This window comes from Saccopteryx bilineata, chromosome 2, assembly GCF_036850765.1.
Source record: "Saccopteryx bilineata isolate mSacBil1 chromosome 2, mSacBil1_pri_phased_curated, whole genome shotgun sequence".
In the NCBI taxonomy this organism is placed as follows: Eukaryota; Metazoa; Chordata; class Mammalia; order Chiroptera; family Emballonuridae; genus Saccopteryx; species Saccopteryx bilineata.
In genome coordinates, this window is record NC_089491.1 from 248714048 (window position 1) to 248741260 (window position 27213).

Here is a 27213-nt window from a genome sequence, read left to right on the forward strand (position 1 = left end):
TGTCTTTGCACACTTGATTTTATTGAAGGTACAAACAATGCTTTTGATCATCTTTGGTTGTAGACCAGAAGTTGGCAGGATGGACCCAGCAGTCCTGCCATATTCCCTATGCCTATAGGGGACGAGAACCTGTCCTACAGGACAAGGTAGTGACAAGGCCACCACTGAGCAACAAACAAGCTTGCTGACTTGGGACCCCAAGGAAGTTGGGGTGAAGCACTGTCCCATTGAGCACCTGTGCTCCTACAGAATCTTTTCTCCTCAAAAGCAGAAATGTGTGGCCCAGACTTCAAATCACTGGAAGAATGTGAAGAATGACCATTGCTTTGCCAAGTGTGGTAGCAAAATTTAGTTTTAAAATTAGGAATCAAGAGAAGCATCATTTAATTTTCTCAGGAATCTTTTTTAGGGTCTTTGATTATTTCCTGGAGCAAGAGGCTGAGCTGCTGCTGTCCTGGTATCACCCATAGGAGAACCATGCCACACTGCAACCTCAAGGACAGAGAGGGCAGAGGCCAAGGACTCTCGCAGGGAAGCAATGACCCCTTGGCTTCACATGGCTAAATCCTGAAACAGTTAAAAAAGAAAAAAGCCATCTACAGAGAGGTCTCCGACAGGGAAGAAGGAAGGGGTCCTTGATGCTCCCTTCCCAGCCCAGCCTGGACTGCACACCCTTCTCTTTCAGGTTCTCTTCCGAATGGCTCAGAGGCATCAAGAAAATGTCCCCTAGAGGCGTAAAGGTGATTGGGCTCATGTTTAGAGATGGCCCCCCAAGTTCATGAGAGGGACCATGTAGGGACAGTAGCTGGCTGTGGTCAGAGCTGGTGCAGCTTGCCCTGCTCCGTCAGCAGTGTCATGGCTGCAGCGTAGAGGAAGTAGCCCAGCACAAGGAGCAGGGCACAGGGCAGGGGTCCAATGCAGAACAGAGAGGCCACAAAGAAGGCCAGCAGCAGCGACAGCAATGTCCGGTAGCTGCCCAGGAAACGCAGGCTGAGCCTGGGACCCCGGGCACGGCTGGCCGTGCGCCCCTGTGCCACAGGGCTCAGCAGGTGTCTGTTAGCCAGTCCAGGCTCCATGAGGTGGTATCTACAGAAGCTGCCCAGGAAGTCAGCCCGAGAACACAGGGCTACCATCTGGCCTGCAAACTAGAGCACAGAGGCGCAGGACAGTGGGCAGCAGGCAGGGGCCACACTTTCCACCCAGCCTCTCCCCAAGGATCAAGGATAAAAGGGACACCGACATGAGGATGAGGCCCTCTTACCCACACTCACCTTGTGGTTAATGGTGGAGGACAGACGGAAGAGCAAGCGGACCAGGCTGGCGATCTCATAGCTCCGAATGGGCTGTAGCTCTGAGTCCCCCTGGTACTCAATGTCAAACCTGCGAAGCCCGTTGATGATCTAGAAGCAGCAGCAGAGGTGAGCCCCAGGTGAAACCTGGACCACAGGAGCAGTCCAGGACATACACCATTGCAAAAACCTCAGCGGAGTCTTCTCTGCTTACGGGGGATAGGGCAAGCCTGCAAGGCTCCCAGCTGGGCTACCTGGGGAGCTCTAGAGAGCCAGGCCCCTCTGGGACAAGCGCCTTACCTGGTACCGGCCCAAGGGTGTGAGGATGAGTCCGTCCTCACCCACGATGCAGTCTGGGAGCTGCTTCTTCCCATTCTCATCCTGAGTTGTCCCCAAGGCAAGTGTGAGCTGGGTGAGCTGGGCCTCACTGAGCTGTCAGAAAGAAACTACCTGTGTTCAGTTTCCAGGTAAAGGAAGGAAACTTGTTTTCAAACTACTGGGCCTCTGATAGTGACAACAATGGGGCCCAGACATAATATTGTTGGCACAGGCCTACATCTCCCACATGAGCCCAGGAGGATGCAGAACCCATGCTGGGTCCTGGTCCGTGGCTGGTCTTGGACGGAACAGTGGTGTGAAGGCCATGGGACCAAATCTGGGGAAGGGCCAGCCCCCAGCTCCTACTCTGAACATCTGGCACAGGTACTCCAGGGCCTTCTCCAGGTACTCGTCTGTCTTGCGGACGCTGTCCTGCCCCATGTCATCCAGGTCGTTGGCTGGGTAGGAGCTGTTTGTGTCTGAGAGGCAAAAGCCCAGCCACGACAGAAAGGGGTGACCACTTGTGCTCTCCCCGTATTGGTCAGAGATGGACTTGGCCGTCTGCTTGGCCTGCGTGATGAGCTGAGCCAGGCGCAGGACCTGCAGGGAAGATGGGAGGTCAGCCAGCTCTGGTGGCCCATCTGGCCACCAAGAGACCAGCAGGTGGTCCTGGAGAAGCCTGCCAAGAGCCAGGAGGGGTGCCTTCCACATGATAAAGATTTAAAAAAACTAAGATACATATTCTAAATGTGGAAAAATCCCAACAAACACTGCCTCTACTATCAGAAAAAAATTAGACTTCATGAACAAAAAAGGGGAGGAGGAGTAATAGCATCTACTCAACACCTAATCTTCCTCCTTTTTTCCCCCCTAAATGAATGCACCTTCCCAACTCACTGTCCCAGGGTTCAGGATGGCCTCGTGACTAGCGGAGCCCAGAGTCACTCACCAGCGTCCGGACCTCTGGTCCAAACATCGGGGTGTACTTGCAGTCCTGGCCTTCTAGGCTGTAGACATGGCTCTTCACCTTGAAGGCAGTATCAGTGACAGCTGGCGGCCAAGATGACAGGAAGCTGCCAGTGAATGTGGGAGCTGTGAAGAGTCGGTGCTGGCGGTGGGGGATGACAAGTTCAGGCTCTAGGAAAAGCTGCTCGCCTAAAAGACAGGACACAAGTCTGGCTTTTGCTTCCAAGGACACAGGCTCCCAAAGTACCTCCTGAGGTTTCCAAAAAGCAGTGACCATACAGTGATGGGGCCCAGGACCTGATGCTCCCAGAGTCCACAGGAAGGCTGACACTCGCCAAGAGGGAGCACAAGAAGCTAACACCCAAGAAAGCTAAGACAAAAGCAGGACAGGGACAAAGACTGTCACAAGTCACCAAGGAGACAGCTCAGGGATCTGCTTCCCCTCTTCCCTCCTGCCAGGCACACCAGACCCTCGCCTACAGAGCTATGGGGAAGATGGGGTTCAAACAGGCTGACCTTCACCCTGCCACTGGGCAGCAGGAGTCTCCACACAGCCCTTTGTCAGCCCCCGCCCCAAGCCCATGAGGCACACACAGGGCATGTGGCTTCCTCTCTAAGTGCTGCTTCCCACTGGCTAAGGGCTTACCTTTTTGGATCATCTCAGCCAGGTTGGGCTGGGCAAAGACTTTGGCCACTCGAAACACCATAAGTGCATTCTTGGGGCTGACCAGGTCAGTGCGCAGTGCCCGGCTCAGGAAGCCCACAAATAGCTTGGTGTACATCAGCAGGTTCTCCTGTACAAAGGGTGCCCTGGGGACCAGGAAGCGAGTCAAAGGCCAAACCTGCCACAGGAAGCAAGGCCACACGGCTCCTTGACGCCCTTCCAGCTGTGACCTCATGGAGGTATAAAGAATGATAGCTCAGGGAGTCTGGGGGTGGCAGGACAGAGACCTGCAAGACCTAGGCCCCCTGAGGACAATGGATCCTCCCCAGAATGAGGCCCTTTTCAAGAGGATCAGGCTCCACAGGAGGAGAGGATCAGAGGAGCTGATGGAGCTTGCGGCAGCTGGGAGATGTCAGGGAGGTGTGGTAGCTGCTATGAAACAGTTGGTGAGGAAGGGTTAGGTAGGTCTGGAGGTGAATGCAAACACACATTTGAGGGAGACAATAATGGCAAGGGGACAGAGGGGAAGAGGGTGATCTGCTATTTCTATAGGAAACTAATCCCAGGGCTCAGGCAAGGGCAGCCTGTACTCCCACTCTGTACGACTTCTAAGAGCCCCAGTAGGCCCCTGAAACAGCTCCCCTGAGTGAGGACAGAGTGCCAGGCTCACCATCTCTCTGACACACAGCGGGCCTGGCCATCACTGCTCTGAAACTGCTTCTCAGGCGCGTACCTCCAGGGCTGCAGGTAGCTCAACCACATCTCCAGGACCTGGTGAGACATTGTGTACCCAAGTGGGCTGTGGGGGCCAGGCTCTGGGCCAGATCCTTAGGCCATCAGCCCAGGAGGCAGCTCATGGGAGCAGGGGCACACTTTTAGCTGCAGGGCTTCACTCTGCTGGGGTGTGCAGGGGTGCCACCAGGTTTTGGCTTCTTGTACTCCCTTGGGAGGGCACAGGACTCAGTGCACCCCTTGGATGTTTAACTTTCTCAATATCCCTTCAGAAGTGGGCCAAGTACAGGTCAGTGAGGCATGACAGGACTGATACTCACAGCTCTGAATGATGCATCCAGGGGCCAGTGGCCAAAGCAGTGCTGAAGGAAGAGGTAGAGCTTCTGCTGGACAAACCTTGGGATGGCAGCCCTATAGGAGAGGAATTGGGTAACTACGAGTGAGTCCAGCAGCTCTCATTTTAAGAGCTGGCTCTGTCGGGGTGGGGGCGAGGGGGGAGAAGGGGAAAGGATGCTGAGTACTCGCTGCAGGTATGACTTCTTTTTTTTTTTTTTTTGAGCGAAAGAAAGACACACACAGGAAAGGAAAAATGAGAAGTATCAACTTGTAGTTGCATCACTTTAGTTGTTCACTGATTGCATCTCATATGAGCATTGACCAGGGTCTCCAGGTGAGCCAGTGACCCCATGCTCAAGCCAGCAACCAGGAAATCATATCAATGATCCTACACTCAAGCTGGCAAGCCTGTGCTCAAGCCGGAGGCCTTGGAGTTTCAAACCTGGGACCTCAGTGTCCCAGGTCAATGCTCTATCTACTGCACCACCACTGGTCAGTTGAAACTTCCTATTTTTAGCCCCATTCTTGAGGAAGAAAGCATGGTTCAAAGCGGTTAGGGAACATCAGAGCACACATGTGGCCAATCCAGTGTGGCTCCTATGCAGTCATCAGCTTGGCTCACTGCCCTAGCCCTTTCCTTGCCTGGGTGGGGGTGGGCACAGTGTCTCCTGTGACAACTGAGCCACTCTACTTGGAAGGTGCTCCTAGCCCATTGGCTTTTTTACCTGTTACTCAGAAGGGACAAGAGGGAGAATGACAGTGCCTTTCCTGGCCAGCTGGCTCTTTACCTTGAGGAGGGCAGGCCTAGAGGGAAAGGCCAGGGCAGCCAGAGAAGCATCTGGATGCCCCCCTCCACCTTCTGGGGCCAGGGTGGGGTAAGGAGACAGAGCTAGGAGAGGACAAAGAGATTTCCCACCTGCCCCACCCTGAAGAGGCCTAACATGCCTGTGTCCAGCCAGCCCACACACCCTGGGGAAAGGTCACTGTGGGTACCATGTGTGTGGAGGACAAGGAAGCAGGGCTGCCAAAGCACCGTAGCCTTGCACAGAGCCCATACCCACCGTTTGAATTCCTCCAGTGGGCTGGTGGCATGGGAGTGGGCGGAGGGAGACACCTGCTCGGGCTTCAGGCTATTGGAAAAGGCGTGCAGATGCTTGAGCAGCAGGCGCACCACCAGCACGTGCTCCTCGGTAGGCATGAATGACTCCTAAGGTTGAGAGGGGCATAGTGTCAGGATCTAGGTCTTTCTGAGCTAGAGCCCCCAAGTCTAACCACATCCCACCAGGGCTCATCTCTCAGCTCTCCCCACAGGATGCATGGGTCAGGCTAGAAGTGGAACCACCTAGGGCTCTACTTAAGTTTGCAACCAGCTGATGACCCTGGCACCACAGGGTCTGAGACCGGTTAAAAGTGGTAAAGCAGTACAGTGTGCCCTGGCATAGTTGCTAAAACACACAAGTTGGCCAAGTGCTTCCTGACACACTTCAAACCCCTTTCTTGAACCTTCCATGAGTGATTTTCCATTGCTAACCATCCAGGTCATCAGGAGTCCTCAGGAGCAGGGAGCAGGCTATCATCCCATCCTGGATCTGGACTCAGGGCATCCCCCTGCCTCCCAGGTGTGTGCAGACAGCTGGCTATGGCCCACAGCTTCCCCTTGCCAGGTGAACCACTCCCCAGTTCCTCTTCCTGCCACAACATCACCCTTCTATCTGCTCCCCTTCCTGGACACAGCCCTCCCTCCACTGCTAATGCACATGTGGTCAGCACCACCCCAAAGACAAGAACACCCTCAATCTCATGAGCCTGATTTTGATTCAGAGTCCTCGTAGGATCTTTGAGAGCCAGACCCAAGAGAAAAGGCTGTCCGCCAGCTATTCAGGGATGGAGTGCAGAATGGAGCCCCCTGAATGGCAGAGGACACAGAGAAAGGCAGAACCCACTGCCCCCACCTGCTACGTTGTCTGTCCGGACTGACATGCTTCTCTCACCACACTCACCTCCAGCCCTCTAGGGCCTCAACAAACTTGTTGGAAGAGTTCTGGGCAGCCTCATCCCAAACCAGACCAGTGATGAGGCTGGTGCAGGCTACACCTCCTTGCAACCTTGGGACACAGACCTCTCATGGGCTGAGGAAGCCAGCTTGCTGGGTTCTGCCCACAGCACTGTCCATGCAGCTCTGTCATGGAAATGCCTATACAGGCCCAGGTTACATGCCCCACAGGTCACTACATCTAGGGATGGTATTGTGGTACAGAAGGTAACTTCCTTCTGCCTATCTGCATTTTAAAAGTTTTTATGCAATTAATTTGCATTGTTCTGAAGAAAAAAACATGGGCTATTTTAATAATAACGAAGTAATAAAAGGCTTCAATGCCAGGCCATAACTCCCTCTTGAGAACCCTCCCCCTTTCTCACTCCTGGCCCCTCACCCTTATCTGGGATCCCCTGCCCCATTTCGATCCATCCTTCCTGGTATTTCTGGAGAGCCAGGCTCCTTGCCAAAGGATCTCAGCAATCACACTGTAACCCTCCTCAACTATCTTCCCTCTTGGTTTGTCAAGCCAATCTTTTCTTCCAACTCCATATCCTCCTGAGCCAAAGCTCCACAGAAATCTCTGGCTACAACTGCAGGTGGCCTCCTCTACCTTTTAAGGACACTTTTCCAAAGCCCATTCCAAGGTTCTTGGCCCTCCTTCTGTGGAGTGAACACAGGCAGATGTTTCTCCAGGAATTCTGCTCTTAGCGAAGTGAGACCCTCCCTGACAGAGGCTGCAGTGGCATTCACTTCTGTGCCCAACTAGCCTATTTTGAACCTTCTGGAACCTCTTCCCCCTTCACTGCAGCTGCTGCTTCTTATCAGCAACCCCAATAAGTGCTGCACGCTGACCATCTCATCCCAGCAAAGCAAGATTTTTCACCTTGTGTTTACATTCAATGTTGTTTGCTTCCACGGAGGGTGACTGGACAGGCCCTAGCTGTAAGCATGGCTCCAGATATACCATTCAGCTGTTTCTGTTCAGACTTCTGGACTCATCTTGTAAGTCAGTGAACTACGAGACTCTGTTAGCCCTGAAATAACCTATAGGGCTAAACTCTACTGTGTTGACCTCAAATGTGTTACACTGTTCATCTCTGCCTAAGCAGACCACAATCTCCATGAGATTACAGTTCACTCTTGTCCTCCTTTGCTGGAATCCATGAGTCCACAAGAGGCTAGGCTTGTAGAAAGTCAGGCCCTGAGTTGCCCAGGGACCGGCAGCATCTCTAGCCTGGACAGCCAAGCCCAAAGTTTTCCTGCTTCTCTGCCTCACACATAGGCTCACATCAGCAGAATTATATATACCACCCACAAGCCCCTGGGCCTCCATGTCCTCAGTCATTTCCCCGAGTACCAGGCTTGCTCTACAGGGTGAGTCAGACTACTGCAAGGGCAGAAATATTTTGCTCCCTTGAACCAGGGCCAAGCACGAAGCCCCCATAATACCCAAGAACTTGTGACACCTCAGCTGGCTTAAGGTTTGGCCACGCATCTCTGATGACCGCCTCAATAGCCAGTAGGGATCATGTGTCTCACTCCCTGCCACATGACCATACATCCCAAACCCTGGCTAGGCTGCAAACCTGAAGGCTGTGTCAGACAGAAGGACCGGGCCACCCCCAGACCCCCAAGGCCTCACTCTGTGTACACAGGTCTCTGTATCACCCCCAGCAGGCTCCCAGCCATGTCCTTGCTTTACCACTGCACTGAAATGAGCTCTGTGGTTTACACCACAGGGCAGGGGTGAAACGGAACAGATCAAGAGCAGCCAGTACTTGGTAGGCGTGCAGGGCCTGGAGGCTGGGTTGGGCAGGGCTGTGAAGGGCGCTGGAGACACTGAGTCGGTAGTGCAGAACCTCCAGCTGAGACAACAAAACACAGAAGCCAGACAGGGCGGAGGAAGAGGGGGAAAGGGGAGAGTGGGGAAAGAAAGGAGAAAGTGAGAGCCCAGAAATGAGGAAAAAAACAAAACAAAACAAAAAACAAAAGTACATCAGTGACAATTCTAATAATCATGGTCCAGCAACTTCAGGCCAGTGAGACCACCCCTCTCAGCAACCCAGACTGAGCCCCTCTCGGCGGCACCTGCCAAGCAAAGGGATAGACAGATCCTCTAGATCAGCGGTTCTCAACCTGTGGGTCACGACCCCGGCAGGGGTCAAACAACCAAAACACAGGGGTTGCCTAAAGCCATCAGAAATATATATTTTATTTAAAAATGTACTGTATAATAAATATGCATTTTCCGATGGCTCTAGGCGACCCCTGTGTTTTAGTCGTTCAACCCTTGCTGGGGTCGCGACCCACAGGTTGAGAACCGCTGCTCTAGATCGTGTCCTTCAACCGCTGGTCCAGGTCTATAGTCTTCATACAACATCAGGGTGGTTAAATCTTTCGCAGACCAGCACAAAACTTCTGGTGGACCGATACTGGTCCATGAACCAGCAGTTGAAAAACACTTTTCTAGATCACTGGGAGGCCCCTTCATGTCACTGAGGCCCGAAGGCCACTCCAGCTCCCTGAGGTCAGCCTGATTCACTTTCCTTCCAGAGGGTCCCGCTCTCTCCTGACCCTGATAGCCCAGTACATGCATGCTGTAGCCCACTAGAAGCCTAGATGCCTTGCTGGAACACACTGCCAACAACCAAGGCCTTGAAGGTCTGAGGCTCAGGAAAGAAACTTTTCAGGAGCCAGTTCTAGATAAAGGCCTCTCTGCCAAGAAAACAAAAATACATAATTTGCTGCACTTCCCTGTGTTGTCCCAAGGAGAAATTTACCGGGGCAATTCCTATGTGTCTAAGATCCAATCTGTGCTCTGTTCTGATGGGGGCTGGTTCCCAAAGACAGCAGCACAGAGGTGAGCACAGGCTCAGCCCACCAGGCTCCACCAAACACCCTCCACATTCAACATTCTGGAAATGGTTCAAGGAGGTACAAATACTTCTCGGCTCTAATCCTGGAAAGACCAGCCTCTATGTCACAGGGACCCTCCAGATACACAGAGCCTTTCTTAAGTTCCAGTGGCAAGAATCTGGCTATGGTCACGCACTTCCAGAGGCAGCTGGAACCTTGAGCCTGGGACACTGGGAAAAACGTCTGAGCTGACATGCTGTCTGGCCCCATCCCTGGACCTTTTGCCCTACATCCCTGCAGCGTCAAAACCAGCTTAAGCAAGCCTCCACCAGCCAAGCACAGCCAGAGCCAGTCCCAGCACACTCTGCCTTGCGAGGGCCATGCCTCCTGCCCAAGCAGCATGCTCCACACAGGAGTTCAGAATGCATGCATCAGACTCCCAGAAGACAGGCATAGCCAGAAACATGCGGAGCAGGGTTGGGAGGAGCACAACAAGGAGGTGGTGGCCATTCACAGCCTTCCTCTGAGCCAGACCTTGGGCTCAGTAGCAGCTCTCAGTGAAGAATCAGGGCAGTTTTCCTGTTGGGTTCCTGTCCTGGCCTGTGGGGATACAGGGCAGCCTTACACCAGCCTACAGGGCTATGGTTATCCTTACTGCTCTTCCAGAAGCTCCACTCAGCAAGCTGGGTAGAGCGGAAGCCAGGCCTCCAGGGAGCGAGCACGTACTCTGCACCCAGCCCAGCCATAGATGCACTGGGGGACTTCCAGCTAGGCTTCCAGCTTCCCTAAAACCAGGATTTATGAGGATTTCTATATGGTGAGATGCAGCGTGGGCCTGGATAAAAGATAAGGGGCCTCGGATGAAGCAGACCTCCTCAGCTGTCTTTTCCAGCATCCTACACACCTAGTTTTTTCAGGTTTTGTTTTTCTGCCTCAATAAGAGGCAAAGGGCAGAACTTCTCTGGGAGCCTGGTGGGGACGATTGCTCTCCCCTCACTGGCAGCCATTCTGAGCAGCTCTCACCCACCCTGTGGTCTGGCCAAGAGGAAGCAAATGTATAGAGAAGGGGAAGGTCTCCATGCCTCATTAGGGACAGGCTACTGCCCCTTCCCTGTATGGACTGAGAATCCTCACAGGTGACAGACAACCCAGAAAGGCCTTTCTGCCTCACATATCTGCTAAAAATTAAAGCAGACATGCTTCTACTGGCTCAGAAGACAAAATGAGCAGACAAGGAAGGTAATGCAGCGAAGTGTCCTCTGACTTTGCAATACTAAGCCATATGCACAGGGGCTGAGCGAGCTTCCCAGGACCCCACGGGGAAGCCTGGTCCCCTGACCACCGTGCACCAGCCAGGAGCATGCAGACAGTCTGCTCTAGAAGCAGAAAGGGCAGTGCAAGAGCTTTGTGATGTTGAGAGGCCCAGCCCAGAATGGAGTCCCCTGTTCTCGTCCTCCTCTTGTGTGACACCAAAGGAAGAGATTTGGGGTGCCCTGCACTTTAAAAGAGCAGTGGTGGGATGGCTGCACCCCAACCCTCCACATGGCAGAGCACTGAGGCCACAGAACCGGTTGCGGAGACTCTGCAGCAGATGCAAAACCCCCATTTCTCCCCCGAATCAGAGTGAAAGTTACAGACTGCCATTTTTCAATTAAAAAAACAACAAAGCACAGATCCTTAATTCTTAAGGAAGCTTATGAGAATTTTGTCTGGCAGTGTCAAAAGTAAAATCTAAGAAGAAAACTGGTACAGAGAAGCCATACACTGCAGTCTCACGGAGCATGAACTTAAGTGTCCATCTTACTAACTGAACAGAACTGTTCTGCTCCGAGTGCAGCAGGCTATGGGCCCCATAGAGAGCAATCCCAGGAGGGTACAGGGTCTTGGCTACCTCCACACCTCTCCTCTATACACAAGTACGCTGCCTAGTAAAAGAAACTGGAAAGGCAAGGAGGAGGAAAAAATAGGCCAGGCCACATGCAGGAGGGCATCAGACCCTACCCACCACAAAGCCTGCCGATGCCCTGGACATGGCGGAGAAGCAGGGTGGTCGGAGGCTGCAGGACGCCCCCCTCAGCAGGAAAGCAGGAGGTGCTGTGACGGTAGAGAGAACAGACCCAGACACGACACCCAGTAGCATCAGCAGCTGTCCTGCCCCTAGAGCCCAAGCACCACCACCTCATCTGTTTCTGCTGCCAGAAAGGGAACTCTGAAAGTAGCTCGGGAAGACCCCAGAGAGGATAGGCTTCCAGCCCTCAGGGTGCAAGTCCACCATAGAACAAAGCCCACCTGCTGCTCAGCACCTCAGTGAGGGGTTGTGGGGGGTTTCTGTTTCCCACCATCCAGCCCATGCCAACTAACTGACATCAAGGATAAGAAGTAGCAAGTAAACCAGGCATACCAGGACCAGAGCAGGAGATGAAAAGAAAAACTGCAGCAACATACCTTGGCATGAGGGGACTGCATTTTTTGATACATCTCCAAGGAATAATAATGAAGCCACATTTCAACAAAAACCTGCAAAACAGCATCAGCTGGTCAAATGAAGTAACAAGAATTAATGGGGGAAAGGACAGTCTTTTCAGCGAACGCAGCTGGGAAAATAGGATATCCATACACAAATGAAGTAAGTTGGACCCCTTACTTCACACGATAAACAAAAAAAATAACTGAAAATGGATCAAAGACCTAAATGTAAAATCTAAAGCTATACAACTCTTAGAAGAAAGCATAGGGAGAAACCTCCGTGACTTTGAATTTGGTGAAGATTTCTTAGACATGCCTTAGGCAACAAAGGAAAAACAGACAAACTGGACTTCATGAAAGTAAGAAACTTTTGTGCATCAAGAGATACTACTGACAGAGTAAAAAAGCAACCCACAGAATGAGAGAAAATATTTGCAATACATATATCTGACTAGATTAATACCCAGAATGTATAGAGTGACTAAAACTCACTGACAGAGTAAAAAAGCAACCCACAGAATGAGAGAAAATATTTGCAATACATATATCTGACAAGATTAATACCCAGAATGTATAGAGTGACTAAAACTCAACAACAAAAAAACAACCCAGTTGAAAAATGGGCAAAGGATTTAAAAAAGACATTTCTCCAGACAGACAAACAGCCAACAGGACATGAAAAGATGCTCAATGCCAATAATCATCAGGGCAACACAAATCAAAATCACAATGAGATACCACCTCATTCACAAGAAAGCTATAATCAAAATACAGGAAATAATGAGCATCGGAGGACGTGGAACAACTGGAAACCTTGCGCGCTGTTGGGAATGTAAAATGGCATAGCCACTGTAGACAACAGTATGGTTGTTTCTCAAAAAATTAAACCAAGTTACCATAGAGTCCAGAAATTCTAATTCATATACCTAAATAAATTAAGAGCAGGGTCTCGAAGAGATATTTGCACATCCATGTTCAAAGCAGCATTATTCACAATTGCCGAGATGCAAGCAAATAAAGTGTCCATCGACAGATGAATGGATAAACAAAATATGGTATTTACATACAGTGGACTATTATTAAGTCTTAAAAAGGAAATTCTGACACATGCCACAACATGGATGAAACTTGAAGACTCACTATGCTAAGTGAAGTCAGTTAGTCATACAAGGACCATATGATTCTGCTTGTATAGGCAGTGAGAGTAGGTCAAACTCATAAAAATAAAGCAGCACAGGGGTTGCTGGGGGTTGCCAGGGGTTGGGGGGAGATGGAGAAATGAGGAATTACTGTTTAATGGTACAGAGTTTCAGTTTTACAAGAAAAGAAAGTTCTAGATCAATTATAATAATGTAAATATACTTAACACCACTACATGACACTTTAACATGGTAAAAATGGTAAATTTTATGTTATGTGTATGTTACCATAATTCAGAATTTTTTTTTTTTAAAGCACTAATGTTTCAGTCAGGAAACAATCCTCCACATCCTAAAAACCCATGTCTTAGTCACCTAACCTCCTCACAGGCCCGCAGAGCCCAGAGCCCCTCAATAAGCAGGGAAGATGATTCCAGCTGTCCCACCTCCCAGTGCTGCTGTGACAATAACATGGAAGTCTCTAAAAACATAACAACCCGCATGCCTGGAGTTATTACAAGGTGGGAGGGACAGAATTTCATTTTATCCACATTCCAAATTCCCAGCAAGCAATGCTTGTGGTTACCAACGCCAGCCCCAGAATCCAGCATCAGAACTAGTTGAACCTCACTCTCCAAGCTGAGACAGATAGGCCTGGGAGGTGTCCTGAGGGAGTGCTGCACTGGGGGAGTGAGCCAGACCAAGCCTGCAGCAGAGGCTGGAGCTGCACCAGGGCAGACAAGGAGCACTGTCACCTTCCAAAGGCTCTCTCTGTTCAGCATCATAAAAATGTTGCTGGGGCAGTGTAATATCAACATGACAGTGTCCACAGGAGAAACATCACCAACCACATGGGAGTGGCTCAGAGAGGTGGGGTGCAGTCGTAAGAGCATTTACACAGATCTACTGGAAACTACAAGACTAGGCAGTGATCACATCACCATGAGGAAAAACAAAAAATTCTGTGGACAGGAAATCCTGGGATGAAAACACTGTCAATGAGATACAGGTGGGTAAAATTTCTGTTTTCTAAATGCCACAGAAGGAAAATACTGACAATTTAGAACCACCCCCCAACTAAGGGGCAGTCCTTAGGCCTCTGCCCCATGAAACAGAAAGTGGAGGAGCAGTTCATTTTGAAGCGGAAGCAGAGAAGAGCCAGCTCAGTTCTAACCTGGAGGAGAGTTTCCGACCGCCAGATCTCATGGGAGGCAGGGTCAGCATTCACAGATGTCTGATGAGAGATGTGTCGCTTCAGGAGACTAGTGTGGTGGAGGCCATAGGAGGCGAAAGACATGGTTGGCGTCCTGAGGGAGACACAGAAACAGGCCTTTGTTAGGGGCTCCCGCTGGCATAAACAGGGGCAACCTGGACATCAAAATCAACAACCACAGTAACAATTACAACCTGTTGATCACGCAATTCCCCAGTCCATGTTGATATACAAATAAATAAATGGGAAGGAGAGAGTGCCCCCAATAAATGTAGAAGTAATCAAATTAAGAAAATCACTTGGCCCTGGCCAGGTAGCTCAGTTGCTTAGAGCATTGTCCCAATATGCCAAGGTAGCGGGTTCGCTCCCCGAGACCAACTAAGGTGCCGCAGCTACGAGCTGATGTGTCTCATCTCTCTCCTTTCTTGTCTGTCTTTCCATCTCTCTCTCTCTTAAAAAAATTTTATCTTTATTAATTTTACAGAGGAAGTGGAAAGAGAGAAAAGCATCAATTTGTTGTTACACTTCTTTACGCATTCATTGGTTGATTCTCGTATGTGCCCTGACAGGAAACTGCACCTGCAACCTTGGCAAACTGACACGATGTTCTAGTCTAGCCTAATCAACTGAGCTAACCAGTCAAGGCCTATCGTTTCTTTTTAAAATTATGTTATTTTTAGAAATTTAGTGTCACCTAAGTGTACAGTGCTTATGAAGTCTACAGCAGTGTACAGCAATGTTCTAGGCCTTCAGTCAATCACCACTCACTTACTGCCTCACCCAGAGAAACTTCTAGTTCCCCAAGCAGGGTAAATGCACTATGCAAGTGTATCACTTTTTATCTTTTTTTTTTTCTTTTTTTTTAGAGAGGAGAGACAGAGAGAGAGAAGGGGGGGGAGGAGCTGGAAGCATCAACTCCCATATGTGCCTTGACCAGGCAAGCCCAGGGTTTCGAACCGGCAACCTCAGCATTTCCAGGTCAACGCTTTATCCACTGCGCCACCACAGGTCAGGCTCACTTTTTATCTTTTACACCACATTTTTACTGTACCTTCTACGTTTAGACACACAGATACTTACTATTGTGTTACAACTGCCTATAGTATTCAGTATGATAACATGCTGTGTGGGCTTATAGCCTGGGAGCAACAGGCTAGACCACACAGCCTAGGCGTGTAATAGGCCACACCATCTAGGTTTGTGTAGGTGCACTCTATATTTGCAGTGGTGAAATTCCCTAATGACAGACACATTTCTCAGAATGTAGCTCCATCATTAAGTGATGCACAACTATAGTCTTTTTCGTCCACTGGTTGACCCTTCCGTGGACTGCCAATAAGTCCTTTCTCTCCAGAACCATCAGCCCAGAGCCATAAATCAGCTCTCAGCTTCGAGTCCCCCAGCACCTTGCTCACCACCTCAGTGTAGAGCTTGGATAAGTGTGGGGAGGGCTGCTATGTGTAGAACACAGCCCTTCCCCACAGCAGAGCCATGCAGCCACAGGACCTGACTGCTTCAGGGACAGCCAGTGAAAGCCAACACAGTCACCCTCCTCGCCCCTGCCTTCTAGTCAGTGCTATGGCAGCTGGGTTGGAGAATCTCAGACATAAGAAAAACCAGAGAACCCTGGACAAGAGTGGCACCCCTGTCACATGAACAATGCCCACCAGGCCTAACTGCCAGTGGCAGGCATGGGCTACCTCAGGCACTGGCCAAAGGCCAAGGTAGACAGAGAGCTTTACCTGGGAGCTGGGGTGGGGCTGGGTCCTCCTGGACTGGAGGAGAGGACGGGGAGCACGCTGCCTTCTGTGGGCAGGAACCACGATAAGTATCTGTCCACCAGGATGAAATAGGCACAGTCTGAAGTACGGACATGGAGGGCCCCAGGGAGTGGCTGGAAAACAAAACTCGAGTTAGTATGTGGCTCTGGAAACCACCCCAGCTGCTGACCCCCACAACCACACGAAAGTCCTGGGATGTGGGCTGCCTCTCTGAGGCCAGCCCATGAGCACTGAGGGTGGTACCAGGAGATAAGCCTGACCAAACCCTCAGTCCCACCTTGCATGCAAACCCTCCAATCTGCCCCAATGTCCAGCAAGCACCCGCTGAGGAAAGCCCCCTGACCTCCCCTCGCCCTGCCTGGTGACCCCATATCATCTGTCAAGTCTGCCCACCAGTCTGTTGCCTTAAATAAGGATAGCCTGAAGGACAAAGGCTGGAAGAGGAAGGAAAGGAGGACGCAGACAAAAGAGGCAGGAAGGGAAAAGGAGATATGGAAGATAAAGAAAGGCTGGCGGCTGGCTCCTAGGCAAATCTCAAGCTCCCTCTGCTATGTGCAAAGAAGAGCATAGGGCCACGGCCCCCACCCTTCACAGGGGTCTCCAGTAAAGCAAACTCTGTTCAGGGGAATCCCTTCCTTCCATACCTTTTGAGTGATGAGGCTCAAAGCAAAAAAGAACATGTAATACTCGAACGGATCTGAAGGCAGCATCAGGGGGCAAACAGCAGGGTTGTTGCACCACCCGCAACCTGACCTGTGCACTGTGCTAGGCACCCCCCCTCCTCCCTACCCACAGGGCCAACAAAGGATACTGAGGGCCAGGTTCAGGCCAAGGCCCCCGGTGGGGGGGAACTGAACCTTGTTGTGGTACAGAGGGCTATCAGGGAGTACACGCTCCTGGATGGACGCCTTCACGGGGCCCTGCAGAGAGAAGGGCAGGCTTGCAGGCAGGCTCTGGCTTGATGGCCCACACATAGTGCAGCCCTTTGGGAAGGCTGCTGAGAAGGAGGCCAGCACAGGGACCCTGCCCGTGGGAACCGTATTACCCTTTGCATTGCACTTGAGCAAGAGCCTTCACTTAGAATCTCTTACATCAGCGGTTCTCAACCTGTGGGTTTATTTATTAAATAAAATATGTATTTCCGATGGCTTTAGGCGACCCCTGTGTTTTGGTCATTCAACCCCCGCCGGGGTCGCGACCCACAGGTTGAGAACCGCTGTCTTACATCATCCTCACAAAGACCCGTAGACAGCAAGAGCAGCAGCTGTGCATATATATCTGAGCCCAGCCAGTCACTTGATGAATCCCATCTCCTCTGCTTCTCATACCCACTGAGCAAGTCACCCTTGATCATTAGTCAAATGGCCTAACCTGCCATTTGGCCCAGAGTAAATCAGGCAGCAAGATGCCTCCCCCACAGGCAGGGTTTGAAATAATATTAAAAAAATAAAAAGTAACCATTGAAGTTCTAATCTGTCATGCTTCCTTGGCCCTGAACAGACACCATGGCATTCCCCTGCCCACTATAAGCCCCTCTGATCATCTGCCCACCCACCACCACCGCAGCCACTGTTTAGGGCTCTCTGCCTCAGGCACAGCTCTCACCACCACGGCTTACTTACGGGTAGGTAGGAGACGGGAAAGTCAAACTTATAGTCTTCAGCTTGAAGTTTATAAACCAACTTCATCATTGGGCCACTGAACATGAAATTAAACCAAAAATACAGGGCAAATGAATTGCAAATCATCTTTCACTTCATTTCTTAACTTTGAAAAATATAGTGATTTAAAAATGGGATCACCAGAGGAAACATCCAATTCCTCAGGTGATGAACCTACCTACCCAGGGTCTAGGAATCCCATCGCAATGCTGTATTCTACAGGGCTCACACGGCCCTGTAAGCAGCGGAGGTTCCAGCCGATGAGAACACCATCCAAGCTGCCGAAAATGCTCTCTACCAGCCATGGGAAGATGGCATGCAGCTCCTGAAACAGTGTGTGGGTGAGGCTTTGGACAGGCTTGCTGAGGACCAGTGCCCACCCAGGGTTATGTGGCAGCTCCAGTCCCGCACCAATGCTACCTGTCTCCCTAGCTGGACTTGAGATCTGAAGATGTCATTCCCTGCTTTAAAGGCCCATAGGACCAGCCCAGCACCCAAAGGAACCCTGGCATAGCTGTGCCAACAGGAGCAGCAGCCTTGGATTCTATCACTGTGGTTACATGGCATACCAAGCAGTACTGCTTTATATTTGGGGTGGTTAAATAAGTCAGCTATTCAAAAGCTTTATTACAAAAGGTAGCAACATTCTAATAGTGAATCCTTGAAAGTGAGACTTACTGTCATTTGATAGTAACTCCTTGTCCAGCCTGGCTTCTTGAACTTACCTCATTTACTACCTGATAATTCTGGGAGTGATGTAAATACATATTTTCAGTATTTACATTAGCATTTCTCAACTTTAGTTCTGTTGATGTTTTAGGCTGAACACCTCTTTGTTGTGGGGGCTGACCTGTCCATTATGGGACGGTTTTCCAGTATGCCTGGCCTCTACCAACTGATGCCAGCAACACCACCCTCATACCTAAATGTGACAACTAAAAATATCTGGGACACTGAAAGCATCCCAAGTGGGACAGAAGCCACCATGGTCAAAAACCCCTGTTCTACATGTTCACATGTTTAAATGTCTCCACAAATGTAATGGTCACAATGCTGGGTTAGGCCTGTGTGCAGGGCAGTGGTCAGAGGTGGGAAACAGGATCTGTAAAAACACTTTTCAAAACCAGTATGAGGCCTGACCAGGCAGTGGTGCAGTGGATAGAGCCTCGGACTGGGATGCGGAGGACCCAGGTTCGAGACACCGAGGTTGCCAACTTGAGCGTGGGCTCATCTGGTTTGAGCAAACTCACCAGCTTGGATCCAAGGTCACTGGCTCGAGCAAGGGCTTACTCAGTCTGCTGAAGGCCCACAGTCAAGGCACATATGAGAAAGCAATCAATGAACAACTAAGGTGTTGCAATGCGCAACGAAAAATTAATGATTGATGCTTCTCATCTCTCCGTTATTGTCTGTCTGTCCCTGTCTATCCCTCTCTCTGACTCTGTAAAAAACAAAACAAAACAGTATGAGGCCTGACCTGTGGTGGCGCACTGGGTAAAGCATTGACCTGGAATGCTGAGGTTGCTGGTTCGAAACCCCAGGCTTGCCTGGTCAAGGCACATATGGGAGTTGATGCTTCCTGCTCCTCCCTCTGTTCTCTCTATATCTTCTCTCTCTTTTCTCTCTCTAATAAAAATGAATAAATTAAAAAAATAAAATAAATAAATATTTTAAAAAAACAAACCAGTATGAGGCATGCCCCAAAGAGACGCTGGCAGAGCTGTACCTTGGCTGGAAAATCCTCAATGACTTTAACCAAATCTTGACACCGCTGTGCAAAGGGCTTATTTATAGAGTCAGCTTTCAGGCTAGCCTAGAAGAAACCAAAAAAATATCATGAGCACATACATTTTGTAGCTTTTGATGATATTCTGGCATGAGTTAAAGCAGAAATCCAGGTGACAGGCAGGAGTGAGATACACATCACTGGCCCAATTCCCTAGTACCTTATACATTAGGTCATATATGTGTCAGTGACTTAAAGGATGCTACTAGAAGACAGGCTGACGTCCCATGTTCTTTAGACCAGTAACTGTCAAGCTTGCTTCCCAGGACCCTCTGTTAGGTACTCCCGGGAACCTCAAAGAATTATACATTATCAAAATAAACTTGACCTCTGCCTGATCCACAAGAAAGGGTCAGTCCCACATCCAGGAAAGACCCTTATCAAGTAGGGCTCCCCGCACAGACCATATAGCACTCACCAACTATGCATGTATGAGCTGGAAATCGCCTACATGACTTGCCACCCATGATTTATACCACTGTGGCATCAGGAAGAATGCCCAATGAAATGAGGGTGGCATTTGTAGCCATTTAAGCCCTTAACCAAAATGTCCTTTATTCAGTAAATAATGAACCTACTGTATGTTCATAACCTTAAGAAACAGGCAACTTAAAAACCACAGACATCGGCCCTGGCCAGTTGGCTCAGTGGTAGAGCATCGGCCTGGCAAGCAGAGGTCCCAGATTCGATTCCCAGCCAGGGCACACAGGAGAAGCGCCCATCTGCTTCTTCACCCCTCCCTCTCTCCTTCCTCTCTGTCTCTCTCTTCCCCTCCCGCAGCCGAGGCTCCATTGGAGCAAAGATGGCCCGGGCGCTGGGGATGGCTCCTTGGCCTCTGCCCCAGGCGCTAGAGTGGCTCTGGTCTTGGCAGAGCGACGCCCCGGATGGGCAGAGCATTGCCCCCTGGTGGGCGTGCCGGGTGGATACCGGTCGGGGGCATGCGGGAGTCTGACTGTCTCTCCCGGTTTCTAGCTTCAGAAAAATACAATAAATAAATAAAAATTAAAAACAAAACAAAAAAACCCCACAGACATCTTCAGCTTACTGCAACACTAATCATGAAGGCAATGGAAAGGCCAGAAAACATTCAGGACAAGAACTAAGGAAATGGCCCTGGCAGGTTGGCTCAGTGGTAGAGCGTCAGCCTGGCGTGCAGGAGTCCCGGGTTCGATTCCCGGCCAAGGCACACAGGAGAAGCACCTATTTGCTTCTCCACTCCTCCCCCTCTCCTTCCTCTCTCTCTCTCTCTCTCTTCCCCTCCCGCAGCCAACGCTCCATTGGAGCAAAGATGGCCCGGGCGCTGAGGATGGCTCTGTGGCCTCTGCCTCAGGCGCTAGAATGGCTCTGGATGCAACAGAGTGATGCCCCACAGGGGCAGAGCATCGCCCCCTGGTGGGCATTCCAGGTGGATCCCGGTCAGGCGCATGCGGGAGTCTGTCTGACTGCCTCCCCGTTTCCAGCTTCGAAAAAATGCAAAAAAAAAAAAAAGAACTAAGGAAATGTACCTGAGGTCACAGGGTGTGTGTATCCTGACTACACAAAGAAAAGAAGCCTCTGTACAAATGGACGAAGACAAGAAGATATTCCTAAGTTTCAATGAAGAGGGCTTTGCCCAAGGATATCTAAGGCCTGTCCACCTCTAAACAAGGGTGGAATCCACGGGGCCTCACTCTAGAGGGTGTACAAAGGAAGAATGTCTTTCTAAATAAATGTTTACATAAAGTATCTTCTAGGGCCTGACCTGTGGTGGGGCAGTGGATAAAGCATTGACCTGGAATGCTGCGGGCACAGGTTTGAAACCCAGGTTTGTCCTATCAAGGCACATATGAGAAGCAACTACTACCAGTTGATACTTTCTGTTCCTCTTCCTTTTTCTCTTTTCTCTCTCTCTCTCTCTCTCACTAAAAAAAAAAAAAAAAAAGGATCTCCTGGAAATTGAAATTTGAAACTTTTACCACTAATATTTGCCTCATGCTTTAACTTCTCAGCATCATGTTTAATATTTAAAGCACAATCCTGGTTGCCCCCAGTACAGTAGTATCCCTCTGTTTTCCACTAATGACAGTTATGATTATTATGCTTTTGTGTATGGATTTACAAGACATAAAAATTCAATGTAAGCCCTGGCCGGTTGGCTCAGTGGTAGAGCGTCGGCCTGGCGTGCAGAAGTCCCAGGTTCGATTCCTGGCCAGGGCACACAGGAGAAGCGCCCATCTGCTTCTCCACCCCTCCCCCTCTCCTTCCTCTCTGTCTCTCTCTTCCCCTCCCGCAGCCGAGGCTCTACTGGAGCAAAGATGGCCCGGGCGCTGGGGATGGCTCCTCGGCCTCTGCCCCAGGCACTAGAGTGGCTCTGGTCGCAGCAGAGCGGACGCCCCAGAGGGGCAGAGCATCGTCCCCTGGTAGGTGTGCCGGGTGGATCCCGGTCGGGCACATGCGGGAGTCTGTCTGTCTCTCCCCGTTTCCAGTTCAGAAAAATACAGGAAAAAAAAATTCAATGTACATCCTTTTTAGTTGCTCTTCCCCCTACCCTGGAAAGCAGGGAAAATGGAATTTGTATCAATTCGCCTTGTAGAGGAGAAAACAAGAGCTCAGCGGTTGAGCTCAAGGTTCTGCAGAGGCAGAGTCAAGTCTAAAAATTCCAACCCCAAGTACAGTGTTATTTCCATCACATGCCCCCCAAAACAACCACTGAAGAGTTCAAGTTAGTGGAAAGAACTCTCAACTCCCCCAGCTTAGGACTATCATTATACTGACATTCACACAGGCAATGGATATTTACCAACAGGAAGCTGGGCTGTTGCAGGTGAGGGAATGCCATAGTAGCCTCCTGTGGAGAACTGAAAATGGCCGTCTTAGGAAACCACTGTGGAGAAGCAAAGATGAAATCTCAACATCTGCCAAACAACAGAGCACTGGATTGTTTCACAAGAGAACATTTGTATAACTCAACACACTGAATTGCCATGTCCCACGTATTATAGAAATGCTGTTTCCATGCTGTCTACAGTGGCCAGCTTCAGAGCCAAGTTTGTGGTGGTGAATCCTTGGTAACAAGTGGTAATGCTTGCATCTAGCACTTGCTATCAGCCAGGCCTGGTTCTAAGGGCTCCCTATATATACTGCTCACAAAAATTAGGGGATATTTCAAAATGAATATGAAGTGATAAAAAAGATTTATTTTATTTTTTTTAAGTATGTTTTTTTTTTAAGGCACACTCTTAGGTAAGAGGTGCTTTTTTTATTTATTTTTATTCATTTTTAGAGAGGAGAGGGAGAGAGAGAGAGAGAGAGAGGAGAGACAGAGAGAGAGAAGTGGTGGAGGAGCTGGAAGCATCAACTCCCATATGTGCCTTGACCAGGCAAGCCCAGGGTTTCGAACCGGCAACCTCAGCATTTCCAGGTCGATGCTTTATCCACTGCGCCACCACAGGTCAGGCTTTTTTTTTTTTTTAAAGAAGCATTTGATTTTTTTTAAAATTTTTATTTATTTATTTATTTACTTTTTACTGAGACAGAGAGTGAGTCAGAGAGAAGGATAGACAGGGACAGACAGACAGGAACGGAGAGATGAGAAGCATCAATCATTAGTTTTTCATTGCGTGTTGCAACACCTTAGTTTTTCATTGATTGCTTTCTCATATGTGCCTTGACCGCGGGCCTTCAGCAGACCGAGTAAGCTGTTGATGGAGCCAGCGACCTTGGGTTCAAGCTGGTGGGCTTTTTTTGCTCAAACCAGATGAGCCCGCGCTCAAGCTGGTGAGCTCGGGGTCTCAAACCTGGGTCCTCTGCATCCCAGTCCGACGCTCTATCCACTGCGCCACCACTTGGTCAGGCAATTTTTTTTATTAAACAAGATCAGAAAAGCAAACAAGTAAAAAAAAAGTTTGATTATGCAAATGAGATGCAAACCCAACTTTTTTTTCATTGGTAAAAATGCACTATACAAAAGGCTGAAAGAGCCTGACCTGTGTTGGTGCAATGGGATAAAGCAGGGGTCCCCAAACTATGGCCCGCGGGCCGCATGCGGCACCCGGAGGCCATTTATCCACCCCCACCGCACTTCCAGAAGGGGCACCTCTTTCATTGGTGGTCAGTGAGAGGAGCACAGGATGCATCCGCAAAGCGCGGCATCGTTCACGTACAGTACCACTTCCAGTGACGGGGGATGCATGCGTCATGGCTCCGGAAGCGCGTCATATCACTTGTTACGGCTAGCAGTGACAAATATGGAACTGGACATTGACCATCTCATTAGCCAAAAGCAGGCCCATAGTTCCCATTGAAATACTGGTCAGTTTGTTTATTTAAATTTACTTGTTCTTTATTTTAAATATTGTATTTGTTCCCATTTTGTTTTTTTTACTTTAAAATAAGATCTGTGCAGTGTGCATAGGGATTTGTTCATAGTTTTTTTTATAGTCCGGCCCTCCAACGGTCTGAGGGACAGTGAACTGGCCCCCTGTGTAAAAAGTTTGGGGACCCCGGGATAAAGTGTCAATGTGGACCGCTGAGGTTGCCAGTTCAAAACCCTGGGCTTGCCCGGTCAAGGCACATATGGGAGTTGATGCTTCCTGCTCCCCACCCCTTCTCTCTCTCTTTCTGTCTCTCTTCTTTAAAATGAATAAATAATTAAAAAATAAAATTAAAAAAAAAAAAAGCACTGGGAAAATAAAGAAAAAGGCTAAAAGTTCTAGAGTATCTGCACGTTCCCCAATCCCCTAATTTTTGTGAGCAGTGCATTTTTCATTTAATTCTTGGTGGTAGACAGAATTCTAAAAATAGACCTCAAGCGCCTGCCCCTACTTATTCAATCAAACACTCATCTCAGGATTGCTGTGAAGGGATTTTGCAGGTACAATTAACATCTCAAGTCTGTGGACCATAAAATACAGAGCAATCTTGGCTGACAACCAGCAAGGAAACAGCGGCCTAGTTCTACAGATCCAAAGAACTAGACTCTGTCAGCAACCTAAATAAGTTTGGAAGCAGATTCTTCTCCAGAGCATCCACATAAGAACAAAGTTAGCCAACACCTTGATTCTAGCCCTGTGAGACCCTAAGCCAAGAACACCAAACCTGCTTATAACACTGAGATAATAAATGGGTGAAGTTTTATTCTGCTAAATTCATTATGAAAAAAAAAAACAAGGCCCTGGCTGGTTGGCTCAGCGGTAGAGCGTCGGCCTAGCGTGCGGAGGACCCGGGTTCGATTCCCGGCCAGGGCACACAGGAGAAGCGCCCATTTGCTTCTCCACCCCTCCGCCGCGCTTTCCTCTCTGTCTCTCTCTTCCCCTCCCGCAGCCAAGGCTCCATTGGAGCAAAGATGGCCCGGGCACTGGGGATGGCTCTGTGGCCTCTGCCTCAGGCGCTAGAGTGGCTCTGGTCGCAACATGGCGACGCCCAGGATGGGCAGAGCATCGCCCCCTGGTGGGCAGAGCGTCGCCCCATGGTGGGCGTGCCGGTCGGGCGCATGCGGGAGTCTGTCTGACTGTCTCTCCCCGTTTCCATGTTCAGAAAAATGAAAAAAAAAACAAAACAAAAAAAAAACACATCGTCACAACATCCCTACAAGGTCAGTATAGATAAGGAAATGGAGGCAGAGAGAAGGCCTCACCCAATTGGTGAATGGCAAAGCCAACATCAAATATACAGACCTCCCCACAAATCCCTCACAGAGACTGGTGGATAAATTTCTATATTACCTGTGTTCTATGAGAATGAAGGGAAAAGATGAGCAAGCTCCTCAAGGGAGCCTTTGGTTGGGCCATCAGAAAATGAGGAGTAGCTCTCCAGATTCCTACCTCTCTGCCTACCCAGGTCTGAAAATGAAAATACCGACTTAGACTGAGCAGAGAGGAAGCATGCCTAGTCCCAATGATGGGCCACTGATGGCTTTCCTGGCACAGCTCTGCCCAGCACCTGATTAAAGGCAGGGAGATAGCAACAGACAGCTTAATGTAGATGGAGACAGACTGGGTACAAGGAGGCTGTGTTGGCAACCCTCCTTAAGGGTAGATGGGAGATAAGTACTATATATTTGCCACGTGGCAATACGCATAACCACCTCCAAGGTTTTCTTTCAATTCTTAAACTAGCTATCAGTTTGTTTTTTTTAAACTTAATTTTAATGGTATGACATTGATAAATCAGGGTACATATATGTTCAGAGAAACATCTCTAGGTTATTTTGACATTTGATTATGCTGCATTCCCATCACCCAAAGTCAAATTGTCCTCCGTCACCTTCTAACTGGTTTTCTTATCAGTTTCTGTTTTAAAAAAAGACTTAAAACAGATCCTGGCCGGTTGGCTCAGTGGTAGAGCGTCGGCCTGGCGTGCAGGGGACCCAGGTTCAATTCCCGGCCAGGGCACATAGGAGAAACGCCCATTTGCTTCTCCACCCCCCCCTCCTTCCTCTCTGTCTCTCTCTTCCTCTCCCGCAGCCAAGGCTCCATTGGAGCAAAGATGGCCCGGGCGCTGGGGATGGCTCCTTGGCCTCTGCCCCAGGCGCTGGATTGGCTCTGGTAGCAACAGAGCGACGCCCCCTGGTGGGCAGAGCGTCGTCCCTGGTGGGCGTGCCGGGTGGATCCCGTTGGGGCACATGAGGGAGTCTGTATGACTGTCTCTCCCCGTTTCCAGCTTCAGAAAAATACAAAAAAAAAAAAAAGACTTAAAACATAGAATGCCTCAGTCCTGAACCAAGTGGTCAAAAGTACTATTCCAGCCCTGGCTGGTTTCCTCACTGGATAGCGCGTCAGCCGGCATGCTGATGTCCAGGGTTCAATCCCTGGTCAGGGCACCCATAAGAAGCGACCTTCTGCTTCTCTTCTGTTCCCTGACCCTGCCATGGCTAGGCTCCCCCCATCACACCATTCTGCACTGTGCACCAAGAGTTTGGTTCATCCTGGTTCATCCCACTCCACCACTTCAACAACCACTTTCCTCAGGATTTGCTTCGGACCTTGTTTTTGGGTCTTATGAGAGCGACAGCCCTCAAGTCAACGACGATCTTGTCGAGCAAATCACGCTACTGCCAAGGTCTCCCTCTAGCTGCTCTGAGAAGCCGAGCATGCTCTCATTTGTTGCTCACAACTGTCACTCACAACTGTCCTGTGAAGTAAGTATCGTGATACCCAGAGGCAGATTTAACAAAGCGCACATCAACTGCGCGCCCTGGGCCCGACTTCTGAAGGGGCCCTGCAAAACCCCAATTTTACATTTTTTTCTAATGTAAGGGGCCCAATATTTTCTTCTGCGCCCGGGACCTCAACCGACCTTAATCGGCCTCTGGTGATACCCGTACCACATATGAGGAAACTGAGGCTCGAAAAAAAAAAAAAAAAATCGAGCCTCATAGGGAGGAAGGCTCCAGCCAGGACCCACATCCAGACTTTCCTCCTACACGATTTGTTGAGTCCAAGGCTCAACTTGAACTCTAAGCTCTCCTTCCTCCAACTCATTCAACGAACGTTAACCGAGCACCCACCGGGATGGGATGTGTGAGCCACGAGGGAAGGTGGAACGAGGGGGCAGCCCGGGCCCTAGGCTCCCCCGCCGGCCCGGTCCGGGCCAGAGACGACGAGGCCCCGCCCAGAACTCGCGGAGGAACCAAGACAACTTCAGCGGAAGTTCACAGAGGCTGCCTGGACGTGGGACCATCTTGCGAGCGGCTCCTGGAATTCACCCGTACGGTCCATAGCGTCTCTCACCTCGGGTACTGGGGCCACCATTCGGTATCCGGCGCTGAAATGTCGTCATCAAGATGCGCTCGGCGCCACGCCCCGGGTCTGGCGGGAAACGCGCCGCTTTCTCTTCGGGATGCTACCTCAAAAGGCGCGTGCGCAAAGCGAAGGCGGGGCAGTTAATAGATTTTAATTCTGGTTGTGCGTACGAATTGGAGGCTCACACACTGTATCTGCGTCAAGGAGCGCGTGTGCGCGCAAGGAGAGGCTGTTAATTAGGGCTCCT

At 50.0% G+C, this 27213-nt stretch overlaps 1 protein-coding gene across 4 annotated transcripts; it reads right to left on the minus strand.

The window, feature by feature from the left end:
* On the minus strand, positions 1–26983 carry SMPD4 (sphingomyelin phosphodiesterase 4). 4 transcript variants are annotated; one of them, XM_066259919.1, is made up of 20 exons: positions 26955–26983; positions 22025–22108; positions 19186–19272; positions 17642–17784; positions 17421–17496; positions 16610–16718; positions 16443–16495; positions 15760–15911; positions 13979–14111; positions 11645–11716; positions 8122–8208; positions 5367–5512; positions 4290–4380; positions 3908–4008; positions 3220–3383; positions 2557–2762; positions 1974–2207; positions 1590–1721; positions 1272–1400; positions 1–1145 (listed from the first exon to the last, which is right to left on the minus strand). In XM_066259919.1, exons 1-20 carry the CDS (start codon positions 26973–26975, stop codon positions 816–818), a joined length of 2550 nt encoding a protein of 849 aa, XP_066116016.1. In that variant the 5' UTR covers positions 26976–26983; the 3' UTR covers positions 1–815. The 4 variants fall into 4 exon arrangements, with proteins under 4 accessions (XP_066116016.1, XP_066116017.1, XP_066116018.1 ...); XM_066259920.1 differs by having other exon boundaries at positions 26732–26983; XM_066259921.1 differs by lacking the exon at positions 8122–8208.
* Positions 26984–27213: the final 230 nt, after the last annotated feature.

Coding starts and splice junctions, on each gene's coding strand:
- SMPD4 (XM_066259919.1), bottom strand. CDS start 26,975: ATGGTGGCCCCAGTACCCGAG. Junction 16,719..17,420: donor TTCCCGTCTCCTACCTACCC/GTAAGTAAGCCG, acceptor TTCTCTCTGCAG/GGCCCCGTGAAGGCGTCCAT. Junction 2,763..3,219: donor GGCTGAGATGATCCAAAAAG/GTAAGCCCTTAG, acceptor CCTGTCTTTTAG/GCGAGCAGCTTTTCCTAGAG.